The 21,242-nt window shown below is 45.4% G+C and overlaps 2 protein-coding genes across 4 annotated transcripts in view; one reads left to right on the top strand and one right to left on the bottom strand.

The window, feature by feature from the left end:
- Window positions 1–21,242, top strand: part of LOC115199073 (apoptotic protease-activating factor 1) — a 72,522-nt gene that overhangs the window by 3,981 nt on the left and 47,299 nt on the right. For 2 of the 3 annotated variants that reach the window (XM_029761619.1, XM_029761620.1), the window contains exons 3-14: window positions 1,630–1,822; window positions 2,254–2,455; window positions 2,659–2,771; window positions 2,955–3,086; window positions 14,092–14,330; window positions 14,682–14,849; window positions 18,373–18,504; window positions 19,288–19,401; window positions 19,968–20,152; window positions 20,516–20,642; window positions 20,754–20,879; window positions 21,065–21,205. In XM_029761619.1, the coding sequence (XP_029617479.1) occupies window positions 1,630–1,822; window positions 2,254–2,455; window positions 2,659–2,771; window positions 2,955–3,086; window positions 14,092–14,330; window positions 14,682–14,849; window positions 18,373–18,504; window positions 19,288–19,401; window positions 19,968–20,152; window positions 20,516–20,642; window positions 20,754–20,879; window positions 21,065–21,205 (1,872 nt within the window). Of the gene's footprint in view, window positions 1–1,624; window positions 1,823–2,253; window positions 2,456–2,658; window positions 2,772–2,954; window positions 3,087–14,091; window positions 14,331–14,681; window positions 14,850–18,372; window positions 18,505–19,287; window positions 19,402–19,967; window positions 20,153–20,515; window positions 20,643–20,753; window positions 20,880–21,064; window positions 21,206–21,242 lie in introns of all 3 variants that reach the window. The other variant, XM_029761617.1, reaches the window with a different exon arrangement.
- On the bottom strand, window positions 4,161–13,639 carry LOC115199075 (snaclec rhodocytin subunit beta-like). The gene is made up of 4 exons (XM_029761624.1): window positions 13,517–13,639; window positions 7,387–7,716; window positions 5,618–5,727; window positions 4,161–4,600 (listed from the first exon to the last, which is right to left on the bottom strand). Exons 1-4 carry the CDS (start codon window positions 13,548–13,550, stop codon window positions 4,448–4,450), a joined length of 627 nt encoding a protein of 208 aa, XP_029617484.1. The 5' UTR covers window positions 13,551–13,639; the 3' UTR covers window positions 4,161–4,447.

Here is a 21,242-nt window from a genome sequence, read left to right as displayed (position 1 = left end):
ATTCCATTGGCAACATACTGCATTTATATATACTGCTCAAAAAAATAAAGGGAACACTAAAATAACACATCCTAGATCTGAATTGATGAAATAATCTTATTAAATACTTTTTTCTTTACATAGTTGAATGTGCTGACAACAAAATCACACAAAAATAATCAATGGAAATTCAATTTATCAACCCATGAAGTTCTGGATTTGGAGTCACACTCAAAATTAAAGTGGAAAACCACACTACAGGCTGATCCAACTTTGATGTAATGTCCTTAAAACAAGTCAAAATTAGGCTCAGTAGTGTGTGGCCTCCACGTGCCTGTATGACCTCCCTACAACGCCTGGGCATGCTCCTGATGAGGTGGCGGATGGTCTCCTGAGGGATCTCCTCCCAGACCTGGACTAAAACATCCGCCAACTCCTGGACAGTCTGTGGTGCAACGTGGCGTTGGTGGATGGAGCGAGACATGATGTCCCAGATGTGCTCAATTGGATTCAGGTCTGGGGAATGGGCGGGCCAGTCCATAGCATCAATGCCTTCCTCTTGCAGGAACTGCTGACACACTCCAGCCACATGAGGTCTAGCATTGTCTTGCATTAGGAGGAAACCAGGGCCAACCGCACCAGCATATGGTCTCACAAGGGGTCTGAGGATCTCATCTCGGTACCTAATGGCAGTCAGGCTACCTCTGGCGAGCACATGGAGGGCTGTGCGGCCCCCCAAAGAAATGCCACCCCACACCATGACTGACCCACCGCCAAACCGGTCATGCTGGAGGATGTTGCAGGCAGCAGAACGTTCTCCACGGCGTCTCCAGACTCTGTCACGTCTGTCACATGTGCTCAGTGTGAACCTGCTTCATCTGTGAAGAGCACAGGGTGCCAGTGGCAAATTTGCCAATCTTGGTGTTCTCTGGCAAATGTCAAACGTCCTGCACGGTGTTGGGCTGTAAGCACAACCCCCACCTGTGGACGTCGGGCCCTCATACCACCCTCATGGAGTCTGTTTCTGACCGTTTGAGCAGACACATGCACATTTGTGGCCTGCTGGAGGTCATTTTGCAGGGCTCTGGCAGTGCTCCTCTTTGCACAAAGGCAGAGGTAGCGGTCCTGCTGCTGGGTTGTTGCCCTCCTACGGCCTCCTCCACGTCTCCTGATGTACTGGCCTGTCTCCTGGTAGCGCCTCCATGCTCTGGACACTACGCTGACAGACACAGCAAACCTTCTTGCCACAGCACGCATTGATGTGCCATCCTGGATGAGCTGCACTACCTGAGCCACTGTGTGGGTTGTAGACTCCGTCTCATGCTACCACTAGAGTGAAAGCACCGCCAGCATTCAAAAGTTACCAAAACATCAGCCAGGAAGCATAAGAACTGAGAAGTGGTCTCTGGTCACCACCTGCTGAACCACTCCTTTATTGGGGGTGTCTTGCTAATTGCCTATAATTTCCACCGGTTGTCTATTCCATTTGCACAACAGCATGTGAAATTTATTGTCAATCAGTGTTGCTTCCTAAGTGGACAGTTTGATTTCACAGAAGTGGGATTGACTTGGAGTTACATTGTGTTGTTTAAGTGTTCCCTTTATTTTTTTGAGCAGTGTATAATGCTGTATTACCCTGTTCCAGTCCAGGCGGTGCTGAGTGAGGGCGGCGTGCCCCAGAGACCCGTGGTGTTTGTGAGCCGGCCAGCCCTGGTGAACCGGGTCAGGGAGAAGCTCTACCGCTTGCAGAAGGAGCCCGGCTGGGTCACTGTGTTCGGCATGGCCGGCTCCGGCAAGTCTGTCCTGGCTGCGGAGGCAGTCCGAGACCACGCACTCATCACAGGTAGGTGGCTCCGTGGTGAGGTTTTCCCTAGGTACAGATCTAGGATCAGCTTCCTCCCCCAATCCTAACCAAGCCCAATAATGGGTAAAATGTCAAACTGACCCAAGATGCATTTCAGGAGGGGGGTTAATACATGTAGTTGAGGCTCTTTTTCTCTGTCTGCATTCACTTTCTCTCTGTTTTCTCTTTCTGCATTCACTTTCTGTTTTTTCTCTGTTCTTTATCTTATTGGTCTCTTGACTGTTCTTTGTGTGTGTCTGTCTCTCTCTCTCTGTCTCCATCTTTCTCTCTGTTTTATTTGTTCGTTATCGCATTGGTCTCTTGACTGTACTGTCTCTCTCTCTCTCCCCGTCTTTCTCTCTCTCTGACACACGCACGCACACACACACTCACACTGTCCTTCTGACCCCCCCCCCCCCCCCCCCCCCCAGAGTGTTTTCCAGGAGGAGTCCACTGGCTGTCCATAGGCCAGCTGGACCGGGCTGACCTACTGGTTAGGATCCAGTCACTGTGTTTCCGCCTGGAGCAGCAGAGCCAGGAGAAAGACCCCTCGTCCTCCCTTCACCGGCCTCCTGGCTCTCTGGAGGAGGCCAAGGAGCGACTACGCTTCCTCATGCTCCGTCGTTACCCCAGGTCAGTCCCCCAGGGTTGAAGTGTATTGATGTGGACTGGTAGCCAACTTTTCAAGTTGGTCCATTCCTTCTAAATGGTGGCTGTTAATGATGAGTAGAACGTTTAGTTGGACCTCAGAAGTTTCAGCTCTGTAGTGATTTATTGTATGCTATTAATTCCTTTACAATTCCTGTAAATTGAATTAGGTGTGTGTGTGTGTCCAGGTCGTTGCTGATACTGGATGACATCTGGGACAGCTCGGTGCTCAGGGCCTTTGACATCCAGTGTCGAGTTATGCTCACCACCCGAGACAGAAGCCTAGCCGACTGTGTCAGTGGTGTGTATGAGTAATAGCAGTGATATTAATACTAACATTACTACAGTACTGCTGATAATGATGACTTCATTTATAGAACACTTCTCAAACATTACGCTCAATGCACCTGCTCAAACTGTGCATATGTGTGTGTGTGCACATGCGTTTATATGTGTGTGCACTCATGTGTTTATGTGTGTCCAGGTTTTAAGTCTGAGGTGGCAGTGGAGAGTGGTCTGGAGGAGGATCAGGCCTTGGAGATCCTCGCCCTGTATGTCAACGGGAAACCCCAGAGACTCCCAGAACAGGCCCGCAGCATTGTCCGAGAGTGCAAAGGTACATGCACGCACACGGAGCTATAGTGTCAAAAGAAATTGTATTGAATGAAATTAAAATTCCATTCAGGTTTATAATAAAATGTCAATTTATTTCACATATTCAAGAGAAATAAAGTATTACCTTTTCTTATGAATGATTTGGTAGGCATTATGTAGTGTGACCAAAAACATTGATTTAAATAATGAACAGATCATGAATAGAGAACAAGATAACAAGCAAATTAAACATCAAATAAAACAGCAACGTGGCATACTGTAATAGTATGGATAGAATATATTACATTATACAACGGGTGGGTCTAATCCTGAATGCTGATTGGTTAAAACCCCATTCCAGCCAGTGTCTATTCCACAATTTACCACCGGCTAAATCTATGACGTTAAAATGCCTATTTACTCTGTTGCATCTGACTGCGTAATCCACTGTCTCATCAGCCCAGCCAGGCAATTTATAAACTTGTTCTCCATTATAAAAAAGCATCTAGACATTATCTCACATTTCTTTTAGACTAACATTTAGTTTTCAACAGCAGAGATTTGTATAAACCTTCCTATCTGTCTCTAACATTTGCAACATTGTTTCAATATTCAAATTCAATCTCCAGCTGTCCCATACATTCAAATCATGAATCAGCTGGCATCATGTTTATGGATGTATACACAGAAATATACATGTAAAAGGTCAAACAAAACGAAGTGCAGCTAGTTTGCAGTCTTTCCAGCTTCAGTTTTTAGTGATTGTGTTGTTGTCTCCTCTGAACGACAATGTCCTGACAAGAGAGCGCATTTTCTATGCCAGGAGAAATCGTGCATCATTAGCTCATTGTTATAGATGTATCCAAGTAAATGTCACTAGAAAACAGCTTAAACAAATGCAGCTACTGTTGTTGTTCTGGCTGCACTGTTTGACGTGACTGTAAGTTAGCCGTAGTTGGCTAGCTAGCAAGCAAAGGATAAGAACGTTGCCAGCCAGTATGGCTATGGAACATTTAGAAGGAACGACTGGGTCGTGTCCATAGATGCATAACAAAAAGACTGAACGACTGGGTCGCTTCTCTGGCAACCAAACCGATTGGACGAACAAATTCATCAATAAATTCAAAAAAAAAATATGTCAGTCATTATTTGAATATGTTGATAACTTGTTGTATAAAAGTGCCCGAGAAGCCGGTGTTTGGAGGGTATATTGGTTTGCTGCCCGAGACGATGCAAATATATCCTCCAAACACCTGCTTCTCGGGAATTATCATGGTTAATAATGGTTCATGATAAATGAATACAATGTGAGATGAGAAGGGAATCATTAATTATAGGTGGCACATGGCAACCGATCCACACACTAACTCCATGTGCTTCTATTCAAAGCTCTTCCTTATTTTTCTGCTCCCTTTTTTCTCTCTTTCTGTCGTTCTCTTTCTTCTCTTCCTTGTGGAAGACCTTTCCATCTGGCTGCTCTTTCCATCTCAGTTCGAAGTTCCCAGTCATCCCATTGGCCTTCATTTTCTCCTTTATCTGAGGAACAGAACAAGGCTTTATGCCCTGAACACCTAATCTTACTGAATATTTATTTATTAATACATTGTAGCATTACAAATGTAATGATGGCAGCTATATACTTCCATATGTAGGTACCTGCACTCTTATGGTTTGGAAGGTTTCTCATTACTTGGAGAACTCTCTTAATGTAAGGAGCAGTGGACTTTACTTGTTCACAGCGAGTTGGTCATTGTGAATAAGAATTTATTCTTAACCCTTTACGCTTTATCTTGGCCAGGTCGCAGTTGTAAATGAGAACTTGTTCTCAACTGGCCTACCTGGTTAAATAAAGGTGAAATAAATAAAAAAAAACACTTGTGGGAAATTGGCCTTTATGGATAAGGCTAAATTGAAATGTTTCTAACAGAAGAAATATGAATAGCATGGTAGAAATTGAAAGGGAACAATTAGGAGATTATGGGAAAATGATTTGACCAAAGTTGAGGACACAACAGTTCACCTGATACAAGACTGAATCGAAACATTGCGCTGTTGATTTTATGTGCATTTTACATTTAATGAACTTTTCACTGCATTTGTTATTAGTGAAGTCTGAAAATACTCTGGATCCATCCAGTAGCATGATAAGAATATTCCTGGAAAATGTGGGATAGGTGCAACATAAGACAAAACAATGACAAGGGTTTGAGTGAGAGAACTAAGTGGTGTCTCCAAGTGACCACACTCCTTTCCATGTACTTTATGACTCAAAGAGTGTTCAAATATAAAGTTTTTTTTTTTTAGCTCTCCTACCAGTGCTGTTGAGGAACTAGAGCAAGCACACTTGTTGTTTTGTTTGGAACACAACCCTGCATCACACAATTACGGTTGTTTACGCAATCCAAAAACGGCCCATAATAAATCGCAATCTGGGTCAGGTGGGAATAAAATCTGCTACTTTGAACCTCGTAAACGGGTATGAGTGTAAAGAGTTAACTGACATGCATGGTTAAATGAAGGTAAAAATCTAGAAATGAAGAGGGTGAGACTCACCTGCTGTAAAATGGCCTCCCTCTCCTTAGCATCATTCAGGCCCATGTTTGGGTCTGGGGTCATCCTCACTCTCACTACCTGTATCTTCTTGACTGTTGGGGGTCTTGGGTCTAACACAATACAGTTGAAGTCGGAAGTTTACATACACCTTAGCCAAATGCATTTAAACTCAGTTTTTCACAATTCCTGACATTTAATCATTATTAAAAAATTCCCTGTCTTAGGTCAGTTAGGATCACCACTTTATTTTAAGAATGTGAAATGTCAGAATAATAGTTGAGAATGATTTATTTCAGCTTTTATTTCTTTCATCACATTCCCAGTGTGTCCGAAGTTTACATACATTCAATTAGTATTTGGTAGCATTGCCTTTAAATTGTTTAACTTTGGTCATACGTTTTAGGTAGCCTTGCACAACCTTCCCACAATAGGCCTCCATGCTCGCACACGCTTTTTCAGTTCTGCCCACAAATTTTCTATAGGATTGAGGTCAGGGCTTTATGATGCCACTCCAATACCTTGAATTTGTTGTCCTTAAGCCATTTTACCACAACTTTGGAAGTATGCTTGGGGTCATTGTCCATTTGGAAGACCCATTTGCGGCCAAACTTTAACTTCCTGACTGATGTCTTGAGATGTTGCTTCAATATATCCACATAATTTAGCTTCCTCATGATGCCATCTATTTTGTGAAGTGCACCAGTCCCTCCTGCAGCAAAGCACCCCCACAACATGATGCTGCCACCCGTGTGCTTCACGGTTGGGATGGTGTTCTTCGGCTTGCAAGCGTCCCCCTTTCCCCCCCAAACATAACGATGGTCATTATGGCCAAACAGTTCTCTTTTTGTTTCGTCAGACCAGAGGACATTTCTCCAAAAAGTACGATCTTTGTCCCCATGTGCAGTTGCAAACCGTAGTCTGGCTTTATGGCGGTTTTGGAGCAGTGGCTTCTTCCTTGCTGAGTGGCCATTCAGGTTATGTCGCTTTACTGTGGATATAGATACTTTTGTAACTGTTTCCTCCAGCATCTTCACAAGGTCCTTTGCTGTTGTTATGAGATTGATTTTCACTTTTCGACACCAAAGTACGTTCATCTCTAGGAGACAGAATGTGTCTCCTTCCTGAGCGGTATGACGGCTGCGTGGTCCCATGGTGTTTATACTTGCGTACTATTGTTTGTACAGATGAACGTGGTACCTTCAGGCATTTGTAAATTGCTCCCAAGGATGAACCAGACTTGTGGAGGTCTTGGCTGATTTCTTTAGATTTTCCCATGATGTCAAGCAAAGAGGCACTGAGTTTGAAGGTAGGCCTTGAAATACATCCACAGGTACACCTCCAATGGACTCAAATTATGTCAATTAGCCTATCAGAATCTTCTAAAGCCATGACATAATTTGCTGGAATTTTCCGAGCTGTTTAAATGCACAGTCAACTTAGTCTATGTAAACTTCTGACCCACTGGAATTGTGATGCAGTGAATTATAAGTGAAATAATCTGTCTGAAAACAATTGTTGGAAAAATTACTTGTCATGCACAAAAGTATAGTTTGTTAACAATAAATTTGGTTGAAAAATGAGTTTTAATGACTCTAACCTAAGTGTATGTAAACTTCCGACTTCAACTATATACACACATACAGTTAAGATGAACATTCACCATTCCATACAAGAATGTCACATATTTAAATCTGTGTGGACAGTTATTCCAAATCAACAGCCCATTTAAGAAGAGGAGTTCGGTGGCACAATAAGTGATCTTAACTTACTACCGTAGCAAACAAAGGGACATTCCTTCAGACATTCTATGTCTATCCATTGGCCTGAGGTACTGCGATTCCAAGCAGCGCAGGACTCGTTCAGTTCTCTGTCGACCCAGTATCTGAACGAGGAGTTACTCTGGTCTGACCACGTCCAGGTGTCTTTGAACAGGCCGATCCAAACGTTGCTACTCCCGGCCACGTTACAGATCTCTTTGTTCTCAATCTGGTTCCTCACACTGGCCAGGTCTGTGTGGTACTTTCTGCAGTAGTGCTGAGCCTCCCTCCAGGTCATTGACTGTTGAACCATTAGGAAACGTCCAGCTGGAGACTTAGTCCCTATGGGGACAAATGCAACCGATCAGTGCCGTTTGAACTGTTGTCAGTTCATAAACCTTTGGAAATCATAAGCTTGGAATTGACAAGAAATTTGAAAGACAAACGTTGCGACCTTGATTACCCCACAGTAATCTGTAAAAAATACATTTTAAAATAAGAGTAGCAAGGCTATATACAGACACCGGTTAGTCAGGCTTATTGAGGTAGTATGTACATGTGGGTATGGTTAAAGTGACTATGCATATATGATGAACAGAGAGTAGCAGTAGCGTAAAAAGAGGGGTTGGCGTGTGGTGGAACACAATGCAGATAGCCCGGTTAGCCAATGTGCGGGAGCACTGGTTGGTCGGTGCACCACCTGGTGTAGAGGTCCTGGATGGCAGGCAGCTTTGCTCCAGTGATGTACTGGGCCGTACGCACTACCCTCTGAAGTGCCTTGCGGTCGGAGGCCGAGCAATTGCCGTACCAGGCAGTGATGCAACCGGTCAGGATGCTCTCGATGTTGCAGCTGTAGAACCTTTTGAGGATCTCAGGACCCATGCCAAATCTTTTTAGTTTCCTGAGGGGGAATAGGCTTTGTCGTGCCCTCTTCACAACTGTCTTGGTGTGTTTGGACCATTCTAATTTGTTGTTGATGTGGACACCAAGGAATTTGAAGCTCTCAACCTGCTCCATAACAGCCCCGTCGATGAGAATGGGGACGTGCTCGGTGCTCCTTTTCCTGTAGTCCACAATCATCTCCTTAGTCTTGGTTACGTTGAGGGATAGGTTGTTATTCTGGAACCACCCGGCCAGGTCTCTGACCACCTCCCTATAGGCTGTCTCGTCATTGTCGGTGATCAGGCCTACTACCACTGTTGTGTCGTCAGCAAACTTAATGATGGTGTTGGAGTCGTGCCTGGCCATGCAGTCGTGAGTGAACAGGGAGTACAGGAGGGGACTGAGCACACACCCCTGGGGAGCTCCAGTGTTGAGGATCAGCGTGGCAGATGTGTTGCTACCTACCCTCACCACCTGGGGGCGGCCCGTCAGGAAGTCCAGGATCCAGTTGCAGAGGGAAGTGTTTAGTCCCAGGTTCCTTAGCTTAGTGATGGGCTTTGAGGGTACTATGGTGTTGAACGCTGAGCTGTAGTCAATGAATAGCATTCTGACATAGGTGTTCCTTTTGTCCAGGTGGGAAAGGGCAGTGTGGAGTGCAATAGAGATTGCATCATCTGTGGATCTGTTTGGGCGGTATGCAAATTGGAGTGGGTCTAGGGTTTCTGGGATAATGGTGTTGATGTGAGCCATGACCAGCCTTTCAAAGCACTTCATGGCTACGGACGTGAGTGCTATGGGTCTGTAGTCATTTAGGCAGGTTGCCTTTGTGTTCTTGGGCACAGGGACTATGGTGGTCTGCTTGAAGCATGTTGGTATTACAGACTCAATCAGGGACATGTTGAAAATGTCAGTGAAGACACCCGCCAGTTGGCCAGCACATGCCCGGAGCACATGTCCTGGTAATCCATCTGGCCCCGCAGCCTTGAGAATGTTGACCTGTTTAAAGGTCTTACTCACGTTGGCTACGGAGAGCGTGATCACACAGGCGAACTTGTGTGTATGTGCTTCTGGTGTTACCAGGTTAGTGTGTTTTTTTTTGCTGTGTTTTTAACTAGAATACATGTAGTATGTCACTCACCGTCGTAGCACACTGGAAAGTGTTGAGTAGTGCAAAAATAGTCGTGCCATTTTCCAGAATTCTTCATGACACCACAATTTTCATTCAAATTTTGTGGCTGGTCTTGGTCCCAAAATTCACTAAACTGAGTCTGTCCCTTACTATAGTAGTCTATGTCTGCCAGAGACCACTGCCACCTGGAATACTGTCCCTTCTTCAGTCCTATCCACACTGCTCCATCATAACCGCTGTCTATAGTCAAGTGGTTCAGTCTGTTCATATCCTCCATGTTGCTTACGGTGGCCAGGTCCGTGTACTTCTCTCTGCAGTACCTCTGTGCTTCAGTCCAGTTTTTAGGGTCCGTTACATAGTGATACTGACAGGAGGATAGTTTGAAGAGCCCTGTGAAGAGGTGCAGTGTCATCTCAAGGGCTGCAACATCAATAATATCTACCCTTCTAACCAGAGGCAGCAACATCAATCATATCTCTACCCTTCTAACCAGAGGCAGCAACATCAATAATATCTACCCTTCTAACCAGAGGCAGCAACATCAATCATATATCTACCCTTCTAACCAGAGGCAGCAACATCAATCATATATCTACCCTTCTAACCAGAGGCAGCAACATCAAGCATATCTACCCTTCTAACCAGAGGCAGCAACATCAATCATATCTCTACCCTTCTAACCAGAGGCAGCAACATCAAGCATATCTCTACCCTTCTAACCAGAGGCAGCAACATCAATCATATCTCTACCCTTCTAACCAGAGGCAGCAACATCAATCATATCTCTACCCTTCTAACCAGAGGCAGCAACATCAATCATATCTCTACCCTTCTAACCAGAGGCAGCAACACCAATCATATCTCTACCCTTCTAACCAGAGGCAGCAACATCAATCATATCTCTACCCTTCTAACCAGAGGCAGCAACATCAAGCATATCTCTACCCTTCTAACCAGAGGCAGCAACATCAATCATATCTCTACCCTTCTAACCAGAGGCAGCAACATCAATCATATCTCTACCCTTCTAACCAGAGGCAGCAACATCAATCATATCTCTACCCTTCTAACCAGAGGCAGCAACATCAATCATATCTCTACCCTTCTAACCAGAGGCAGCAACATCAATCATATCTCTACCCTTCTAACCAGAGGCAGCAACATCAATCATATCTCTACCCTTCTAACCAGAGGCAGCAACATCAATCATATCTCTACCCTTCTAACCAGAGGCAGCAACATCAATCATATCTCTGCCCTTCTAACCAGAGGCAGCAACATCAATCATATCTCTACCCTTCTAACCAGAGGCAGCAACATCAATCATATCTCTACCCTTCTAACCAGAGGCAGCAACATCAATCATATCTCTACCCTTCTAACCAGAGGCAGCAACATCAATCATATCTCTGCCCTTCTAACCAGAGGCAGCAACATCAATCATATCTCTGCCCTTCTAACCAGAGGCAGCAACATCAATCATATCTCTACCCTTCTAACCAGAGGCAGCAACATCAATCATATCTCTACCCTTCTAACCAGAGGCAGCAACATCAATCATATCTCTACCCTTCTAACCAGAGGCAGCAACATCAATCATATCTCTACCCTTCTAACCAGAGGCAGCAACATCAATAATATCTACCCTTCTAACCAGAGACTGCAACATCAATCATATCTCTACCCTTCTAACCAGAGGCAGCAACATCAAGCATATCTCTACCCTTCTAACCAGAGGCAGCAACATCAAGCATATCTCTACCCTTCTAACCAGAGGCAGCAACATCAAGCATATCTCTACCCTTCTAACCAGAGGCAGCAACATCAAGCATATCTCTACCCTTCTAACCAGAGGCAGCAACATCAAGCATATCTCTACCCTTCTAACCAGAGGCAGCAACATCAAGCATATCTCTACCCTTCTAACCAGAGGCAGCAACATCAAGCATATCTCTACCCTTCTAACCAGAGGCAGCAACATCAATCATATCTCTACCCTTCTAACCAGAGGCAGCAACATCAATCATATCTCTACCCTTCTAACCAGAGGCAGCAACATCAAGCATATCTCTACCCTTCTAACCAGAGGCAGCAACATCAAGCATATCTCTACCCTTCTAACCAGAGGCAGCAACATCAATCATATCTACCCTTCTAACCAGAGGCAGCAACATCAATCATATCTACCCTTCTAACCAGAGGCAGCAACATCAATCATATCTCTACCCTTCTAACCAGAGGCAGCAACATCAATCATATCTCTACCCTTCTAACCAGAGGCAGCAACATCAATCATATCTCTACCCTTCTAACCAGAGGCAGCAACATCAATCATATCTCTACCCTTCTAACCAGAGGCAGCAACACCAATCATATCTCTACCCTTCTAACCAGAGGCAGCAACACCAATCATATCTCTACCCTTCTAACCAGAGGCAGCAACACCAAGCATATCTCTACCCTTCTAACCAGAGGCAGCAACACCAAGCATATCTCTACACTTCTAACCAGAGGCAGCAACACCAAGCATATCTCTACCCTTCTAACCAGAGGCAGCAACACCAAGCATATCTCTACCCTTCTAACCAGAGGCAGCAACACCAAGCATATCTCTACCCTTCTAACCAGAGGCAGCAACACCAAGCATATCTCTACCCTTCTAACCAGAGGCAGCAACACCAAGCATATCTCTACCCTTCTAACCAGAGGCAGCAACATCAATCATATCTACCCTTCTAACCAGAGGCAGCAACATCAAGCATATATCTACCCTTCTAACCAGAGACTGCAACATCAAGCATATCTCTACCCTTCTAACCAGAGGCAGCAACATCAATCATATCTACCCTTCTAACCAGAGGCAGCAACATCAATCATATCTCTACCCTTCTAACCAGAGGCAGCAACACCAATCATATCTCTACCCTTCTAACCAGAGGCAGCAACACCAAGCATATCTCTACCCTTCTAACCAGAGGCAGCAACACCAAGCATATCTCTACCCTTCTAACCAGAGGCAGCAACACCAAGCATATCTCTACCCTTCTAACCAGAGGCAGCAACACCAAGCATATCTCTACCCTTCTAACCAGAGGCAGCAACATCAAGCATATCTCTACCCTTCTAACCAGAGGCAGCAACATCAAGCATATCTCTACCCTTCTAACCAGAGGCAGCAACATCAAGCATATCTCTACCCTTCTAACCAGAGGCAGCAACATCAATCATATCTACCCTTCTAACCAGAGGCAGCAACATCAAGCATATGACTACCCTTCTAACCAGAGACTGCAACATCAAGCATATCTCTACCCTTCTAACCAGAGGCAGCAACATCAATAATATCTTCCCTTCTAACCAGAGGCAGCAACATCAATAATATCTACCCTTCTAACCAGAGGCAGCAACACCAATAATATCTACCATTCTAACCAGAGGCATCAACATCAATCATATCTCTACCCTTCTAACCAGAGGCAGCAACATCAATCATATCTCTACCCTTCTAACCAGAGGCAGCAACATCAATAATATCTACCCTTCTAACCAGAGGCAGCAACATCAATAATATCTACCCTTCTAACCAGAGGCAGCAACATCAATCATATCTCTACCCTTCTAACCAGAGGCAGCAACATCAATCATATCTCTACCCTTCTAACCAGAGGCAGCAACATCAATCATATCTCTACCCTTCTAACCAGAGGCAGCAACATCAAGCATATATCTACCCTTCTAACCAGAGGCAGCAACATCAAGCATATATCTACCCTTCTAACCAGAGGCAGCAACATCAATAATATCTACCCTTCTAACCAGAGGCAGCAACATCAATCATATCTCTACCCTTCTAACCAGAGGCAGCAACATCAATAATATCTACCCTTCTAACCAGAGGCAGAAAAACTCATCTTATTACTATTTCTTAAACTACTAATGTTCACATTTTAACTCGTTATCTAAAAGTGTTGCACGTTAGCAGATTCAACTTCTCAAGGGCTTGATGGTTCATTGATTATTTGTGATAGTGTTGGGTTGGAACACAAATTTGCTGGCTGCAGATATGCAATCGTAAATACATTGTAATAAAAAATATATATATATTTTAAATATTTTAATAAAGACACTGACCTGAGAAAAACACAATCAGCACTTTCTTCTCCATGACAAAAGATTCATAAAAAACAAACCAATATTTTCAGCTAGCTGTCTTCATCAGGTCTTGACCTGGTGTACTGTGGATCCTCTGCATTCAACTGCACCTTTCTCTATAGGGCAGGCGCTATTTCAGAACTATGTGTTTCACAATACACAGTACACCAATTCATGTATTTTTATAGCTTGCTTTGTATAGTGGTTTATGTTCCGTGTTCTCTTACCAGCAGGACATCAGTCAAATGAGTATGAGGCTGTTAGCCTGTTTTTGTTTGAGTAAAAAAACTTATAGTCAAATTAGTCTGAGCATAGACTTCGGAAAAAAGGAGGCCTTAATGCCCACTGAAAATTCTGTTAACCTTCAACGACTTGTAGAATTCCATTCTAAAACATGAAATTCAATTTCAGTTAGTGAAATTCTAAATTCAATACATTAAATAATTAAATGTATCAAAACGAATAAATGCAAATTCCATTTCTGTTACATCTCAACTCTTGGCACAATCAACCAGCCTACCTAAACCCCTCCTCTACCCTCCTCTCTTCCCCAGGCTCCCCCTTGGTGGTGTCCCTAATCGGGGCCCTGCTGCGGGAGTTCCCGGACCGCTGGGCCTACTACCTGCACACGCTCCAGCAGAAGAAGTTCAAGCGTATTCGTAAGTCGTCTTCGTATGACTACGATGCCCTTGACCAGGCCATGGCTGCCAGCATCCAGGTCCTGTCTGAGGAACACAGGGAGCTGTACATTGACCTCACCGTGCTGGAGAAGGACGTCAAAGTACCTGCCAAGGTCAGAATGGCCGGGTGGGGGGGGTGGATTATGGTTAAGCTTGGGTAGGTCAGGTTAGGCTAAACTAAGCTAGGCTACAGTAGGTTAGGGTAAGGCTATCCCGCACCTTCAGCCAAAAAGTATTCACAACCCATGGAGACATTGTGAGCTGTCCTTGTGGAAAGACAAGAGATAATAAAAGACAAGGAAACAGGCCATTGTCTCTGTCTCTAAATCGAAGCCTGTTCTTCCATCAAAGGGAGGACGGCTCATAATAATGTCTTGAATAGTGTTCCAGCCATTACTATGAGCCAGTCCTCCTAATTAAGGTGCCACCACCAACCTGTGTCTTCCATGTTCCTCTGCATGCAGGTTCTGTCGGTTCTGTGGGATCTAGAACCAGAGGAGGTAGAGGACGTTCTTCAGGACTTTGTGAACAAGTCCCTACTGTTCCGTGACTGTCACCACCGGCCCTACCTCTACTACCTCCACGACCTCCAGCTGGACTTCCTGGCTGAGATGAACCGCTCTGGTCTAGAGGTGGGTCTCGTACAGTGAGGGGAAAAAAGTATTTGATCCCCTGCTGATTTTGTATGTTTGACAAAGAAATGATCAGTCTGTAATTGTAATGGTAGGTTTATTTGAACAGTGAGAGACAGAATAACAACAAAAGAATCCAGAAAAACGCATGTCAAAAATGTTATAAAATGATTTGCATTTTAATGAGGGAAATAAGTATTTGACCCCTCTGCAAAACATCAAATAAAATGTATTTATATAGCCCTTCTTACATCAACTGATAACTCAAAGTGCTGTACAGAAACCCAGCCTAAAACCCCAAACAGCAAGCAATGCAGGTGTAGAAGCACGGTGGCTAGGAAAAACTCCCTAGAAAGGCCAAAACCTAGGAAGAAATAATAATAATCACATTTGTCGAGAGTGCAACAAGTCAGCACCTCAAGAGTAAATGTCAGTTGGCTTTTCATAGCCGATCATTGAGAGAATCTCTACCGCTCCTGCTGTCTCTAGAGAGTTGAAAACAGCAGGTCTGGGACAGGTAGCACTTCCGGTGAACAGGTCAGGGTTCCATAGCCGCAGGCATAACAGTTGAAACTGGAGCAGCAGCACAGCCAGGTGGACTGGGGACAGCAAGGAGTCATCATGTCAGGTAGTCCTGAGGCATGGTCCTAGGGCTCAGGTCCTCCGAGAGAGAGAAAGAAAGAAAGAGAGAGCATACTTAAATTCACACAGGACACCGAATAAGACAGGAGAAATACTCCAGATATAACAGATTGACCCTAGCCCCCCGACACAAACTACTGCAGCATAAATACTGGAGGCTGAGACAGGAGGGGTCAGGAGACACTGTGGCCCCATCCGACGATACCCCCGGACAGGGCCAAACAGGAAGGATATAACCCCACCCACTTTGCCAAAGCACAGCCCCCACACCACTAGAGGGATAACTTCAACCACCAACTTACCATCCTGAGACAAGGCCGAGTGTAGCCCACAAAGATCTCCGCCACGGCACAACCCAAGGGGGGGGGCGCCAACCCAAACAGGAAGACCACGTCAGTGACTCAACCCACTCAAGTTATGCATCCCTCCTAGGGACGGCATGGAAGAACACCAATAAGCCAGTGACTCAGCCCCTGTAATAGGGTTAGAGGCAGAGAATCTCTGTGGAGAGAGGGGAACCGGCCAGGCAGAGACAGCAAGGGCGGTTCGTTGCTCCAGAGCCTTTCCGTTCACCTTCACGCTCCTGGGCCAGAATACACTCAATCATAGGACCCACTGAAGAGATGAGTCTTCAGTAAAGACTTAAAGGTTGAGACCGAGTCTGCATCTCTCACATGGGTAGGCAGACCATTCCATAAAAATGGAGCTCTATAGGAGAAAGCCCTGCCTCCAGAAAGCCCTGCCTCCAAACATGACTTAGTACTTGGTGGCAAAACCCTTGTTGGCAATCACAGAGGTCAGAAGTTTCTTGTAGTTGGCCACCAGGTTTGCACACATCTCAGGAGGGATTTTGTCCCTCTCCTCTTTGCAGATCTTCTCCAAGTCATTAAGGTTTCGAGGCTGACGTTTGGCAACTCGAACCTTCAGCTCCCTCCACAGATTTTCTATGGGATTAAGGTCTGGAGACTGGCTAGGCCACTCCAGGACCTTAATGTGCTTCTTCTTGAGCCACTCCTTTGTTGCCTTGGCTGTGTGTTTTGGGTCATTGTCATTGCTGGAATACCCATCCACGACCCATTTTCAATGCCCTGGCTGAGGGAAGGAGGTTCTCACCCAAGATTTGACGGGAAATGGCCCCGTCCGTCGTCCCTTTTGATGCGGTGAAGTTGTCCTGTCCCCTTAGCAGAAAAACACCCCCAAAGCATAATGTTTCCACCTCCATGTTTGACGGTGGGGATGGTGTTCTTGGGGTCATAGGCAGCATTCCTCCTCCTCCAAACACGGCGAGTTGAGTTGATGCCAAAGAGCTCCATTTTGGTCTCATCTGACCACAACACTTTCACCCAGTTGTCCTCTGAATCATTCAGATGTTCATTGGCAAACTTCAGATGGGCATGGATATGTGCTTTCTTGAGCAGGGGGACCTTGCGGGCGCTGCAGGATTTCAGTCCTTCACGGCGTAGTGTGTTACCAATTGTTTTCTTGGTGACTATGGTCCCAGCTGCCTTGAGATCATTGACAAGATCCTCCCGTGTAGTTCTGGGCTGATTCCTCACTGTTCTCATGATCATTGCAACTCCGCGAGGTGAGATCTTGCATGGAGCCCCAGGCCGAGGGAGATTGACAGTTCTTTTGTGTTTCTTCCATTTGCGAATAATCACACCAATTGTTGTCACCTTCTCACCAAGCTGCTTGGCGATGGTCTTGAAGCCCATTCCAGCCTTGTGTAGGTTTACAATCTTGTCCCTGACATCCTTGCAGAGCTTTTTGGTCTTGGCCATGGTGGAGAATTTCGAATCTAATTGATTGATTGCTTCTGTGGACAGGTGTCTTTTATACAGCTAACAAACTGAGATTAGGAGCACTCCCTTTAAGAGTGTGCTCCTAATCTCAGCTCGTTACCTGTATAAAAGACACCTGGGAGTCAGAAATCTTTCTGATTGAGAGGGGGTCAAATACTTATTTCCCTCATTAAAATGCAAATCAATTTATAACATTTTTGACACGCGTTTTTCTGGATTTTTTTGTGGTTATTCTGTCTCACTGTTCAAATAAACCTACCATTAAAATTATAGACTGATAATTTCTTTGTCAGTGGGCAAACGTACAAAATCAGCAGCGGATCAAATACTTTTTTTCCCTCAATGTACACTCCAACGAGTGGAGGCTGCTGAGAGGAGGACGACTCATGATAATGTCCTGAATGGAGTGGTATTAAACATTCCATTCCAGCCATTATTATGAGCCGTCCTCCCCTCAGCAGCCTTCACTGACTCCAACATACACACCTCTACCTTCATTTACATAGGGTTGTTATGTATGCTGGTTGCCATTTTGAAATGTATCTAAAATTTGATGTTTGATAACTTTTGTCAAATGTGTTGGAGATAATTCATATGTTCTGAAATCCAATATAAGGAAAACACTGTCTTTAGAGATTCAATGTACATAGAATTTGGAAAACTAGACAGTCGCTTATAGAATGAATCAGTTAGACTCATGTCTTCTATGCCCTGCATTATTGGGACATCAATCTACTTTAATTAAGCAATAAGATCCGAGGGGTTTGTGGTGTATGGCCAATATACCACGGCTAAGGGCTGTGTCCAGGCACTCCGTGTTGCGTCGTGCATAAGAACAGACCTTCGCCGTGGTATATTGGCCATATACCACAAACCCCCAAGGTGCCTTACTGCTATTATAAACTGGTTACCAATGTAATTAAAGCAGTTAAAATAAATGTTTTGTCATGTCTGTGCTATATGGTCTGTTATACCACGGCTGTCAGCCAATCAGCATTCAGGGCTAAAACCACCCAGTTTATAATATGGTATGTTTTTGAACAAGCGTGTGTGTGTGTGTGTGTGTGTGTGTGTTCTAGAGCCTCCACACCAAGGTGGTGCGTCAGTACCAGCAGCGCTACAGCCAGGGTCCCCCCACCTCAGGAGATGAAGAGTGCCTCTACTGGTTCAGATTCCTCACCTACCACATGGCCAAGGCCAACCTCACACAGGTACGCACACACAAACATCTAAATCAAATCAACATTTTTGGGTCGTGTACACAGTTTAGCAGATGTTATGCAGGGAAATGCTTGTGTTACTAGCTCCTAACAGGTACACAAATCATCAAAAACTAAATCCAATTAACAACCCAAATAACACTATCAGAGCTTGTGTTTGAGCTTGTTGGAGCTTGTGTGTGTTTGAGCTTGTTTGAGCTCGTTTGAGCTCGTGTGAGTTTGAGCTCGTGTGAGTGTGAGCTTGTGTGTGAGAGCTGGGGTGTGTGTGAGAGCTGGGGTGTGTGTGAGAGCTGGGGTGTGTGTGAGAGCTGGGGTGTGTGTGAGAGAGCTGGGGTGTGTGTGAGAGAGCTGGGGTGTGTGTGAGAGAGCTGGGGTGTGTGTGAGAGAGCTGGGGTGTGTGTGAGAGAGCTGGGGTGTGTGTGAGAGAGCTGGGGTGTGTGTGAGAGAGCTGGGGTGTGTGTGAGAGAGCTGGGGTGTGTGTGAGAGAGCTGGGGTGTGTGTGAGAGAGCTGGGGTGTGTTTTGTGAGCGAGTCTATCTTTGCGTCTTGCTACAGGAGATGGTGTGATGGCTGTTCAACAGTCTGATGGAGATAAAAGCACCACTCCGTATGATGGAGGCCTTCGCCAGACAAGCACAAGTCGCTAACGTCTTTCTCTCTCTATTTCTTTCTATCTCCATCTCTTTCTCTCTCCCTGTATGTATCTCTCTCTTTTTCTGTTACCCTTACACCCCTCCCTTCCTTCTCTCCTCTCCTCCCCCCTCTCTCCCTTTAGGAGTTGTACTCTCTGATGTTCTCTCTGGACTGGGTCAGAACTAAAGCTCAGATTATGGGACCGGCTCATCTCATCAATGACTATGTGGAGTACGGCGCCATACTGGACAAAGAGGTCAGGATTTGATCAACACCAAGTTCAGTGAGGAACTCAGTGTACCCTTTTATATCCTCATTTGATTTTGTTTTCAGATCTTGCGGTTGGTATCAATTCCTCGTAAGTCAATGGTGGCCAAGCGGTTAAGAGCATTGGGCCAGTAACCAAAACGTTGCTGGTTTAAATTCCTGGGCCGACTAGGTGAAAAATGTGTCCTTGTGCCCTTGAGCAAGGCACTTAACCCTAATTGCTCCTGTAAGTCTCTCTGGATAAGAGTGTCTGCTAAATGACTACAATGTAGAAATGTCAATGCAAGAAACAGTTACTCGTTTCATGCCTGTGAATACAATTGTTGTGTTCCAATAATCTCTCCTTTCTCCAGCAGTGTGTACTTGTTTAATTCCCCTCATGGTTTTGAAAGGAAATGTCTGTTGTATATAAACTCCCCCTAGCCTATGCCTACTCCAATCCAATGCTTTTAAATTTGTGTAGTGATAAATGCACACTTCAGGAAGCTGGACATATTATTGAGACGCACCCAGTTTGTCACATCCTCGCTGAGTCTTTCTTTATGGTCCCCCCAGAACAGCGAGGTGCGGGGCCACTTCCAGGAGTTCCTGTCTCTGAACGGCCACCAGTTGGAGCAGCGTCCGTTCCCTGACGTAGTGCAGCTGGCCCTGTCCCAGCCAGACTCCTCTGAGGTGTACCGCCAGGCCCTGCTGCAGGCGCAGGAGAGGGCCACCAGAGGGGGACTCTACCTTGACTGGGTGTCAGTAGTAGGCCCATACACACTACTCATGTGCTTATAAGCGTACTCACTACTTAATCGGGGTGTACAGTATTGACCCCTACCTCTTACTCCCTAGCCCTTATGCATTCCATTCCCCAGTCAACCATACCCTAACCATAGAGTTGGTTTTGTGTCGCAATTACCACAAAGCCTGTTTTGGCGTCGTGTCAGTGGCACTGCCCATGCTAAAACAGAAGCCATTGTAAATGCAAAAGACGTGCTCTCTATCCAACTCTATGACCCTCACTCTAAGTTTTAGTCTCATTCCCTGATGTTCAACTTCCTCTAACATCCCCTCATGCTCACGTTCTCGAAGTCATGTATGGTTGTGGTTTGTTCCAGGAACAAAAGTAGTCTGAAGAGCCTGTCTCGTCTGGTGGTCCAGCCCCACCAGGGATCCATCTACGCTGCCTGCTTCTCCCACGACGGCACCAAGATCGCCTCCTGTGGCTCCAGCAAGACACTGCGAGTAAGATACACACATTCTTTTGAAATAAATCTTCACCCACTATATCTCCCACACATCCCTGTTTGTGTGAGTGGGTGTTCTCTATAAACTCTGCCCTGTGTGCATCTCCAGGTGTTTAAGAGCACCTCTGGGGAGAAGCTGCTGGAGATCCAAGCCCACGACGATGAGGTGCTCTGCTGCGCCTTCTCCCCTGATGACCGTCTCCTAGCAACCTGCTCCAGTGATAGGAAGGTCAAGGTATGGTGTGGAACCCTCCCCTTTGCCATTCAAACTTTGGACAGACTTCAGACAGACTTGCCTGACAACCCGACTTCTACTGATGGAAGTCGTTTGTCTGTCTCTAATCTGTGTTGTGTGCCAGGTTTGGAAAGCAAATAAGAGTTGTATATTTGTGTAACTACAGTATCTGTGTTGTGTGCCAGGTTTGGAACGTGGAGCGTGGGACTCTGATGAGGATGTTTGAGGAGGAACACGAGGAGCAGGTCAACCACTGTCAGTTCACCAACACACGCCGACGCCTCCTACTGGCCACCTGTTCCAACGACAAGTTCATGAACACCAAGGTGTGTCTGTGGTGTGTGTGTGTGTGTGTGTGATTTT

This window comes from Salmo trutta, chromosome 8 (genome assembly GCF_901001165.1).
Source record: "Salmo trutta chromosome 8, fSalTru1.1, whole genome shotgun sequence".
Taxonomy (NCBI): Eukaryota; Metazoa; Chordata; class Actinopteri; order Salmoniformes; family Salmonidae; genus Salmo; species Salmo trutta.
Note: the sequence above shows the minus strand (reverse complement) of the source record. Positions and strands in the feature narration are given on the sequence as shown.

What these genes read in the sequence shown, in the direction of transcription:
- LOC115199075 (XM_029761624.1), bottom strand. Translation starts at nt 13,550, where the DNA reads ATGGAGAAGAAAGTGCTGATTGTGTTTTTCTCAG. An exon ending in GCTGATTGTGTTTTTCTCAG is followed by an intron (nt 7,717 to 13,516) that starts GTCAGTGTCTTT and finishes TTGTCCCCATAG; the next exon opens with GGACTAAGTCTCCAGCTGGA. An exon ending in TCCCTTTGTTTGCTACGGTA is followed by an intron (nt 5,728 to 7,386) that starts GTAAGTTAAGAT and finishes GTATTGTGTTAG; the next exon opens with ACCCAAGACCCCCAACAGTC.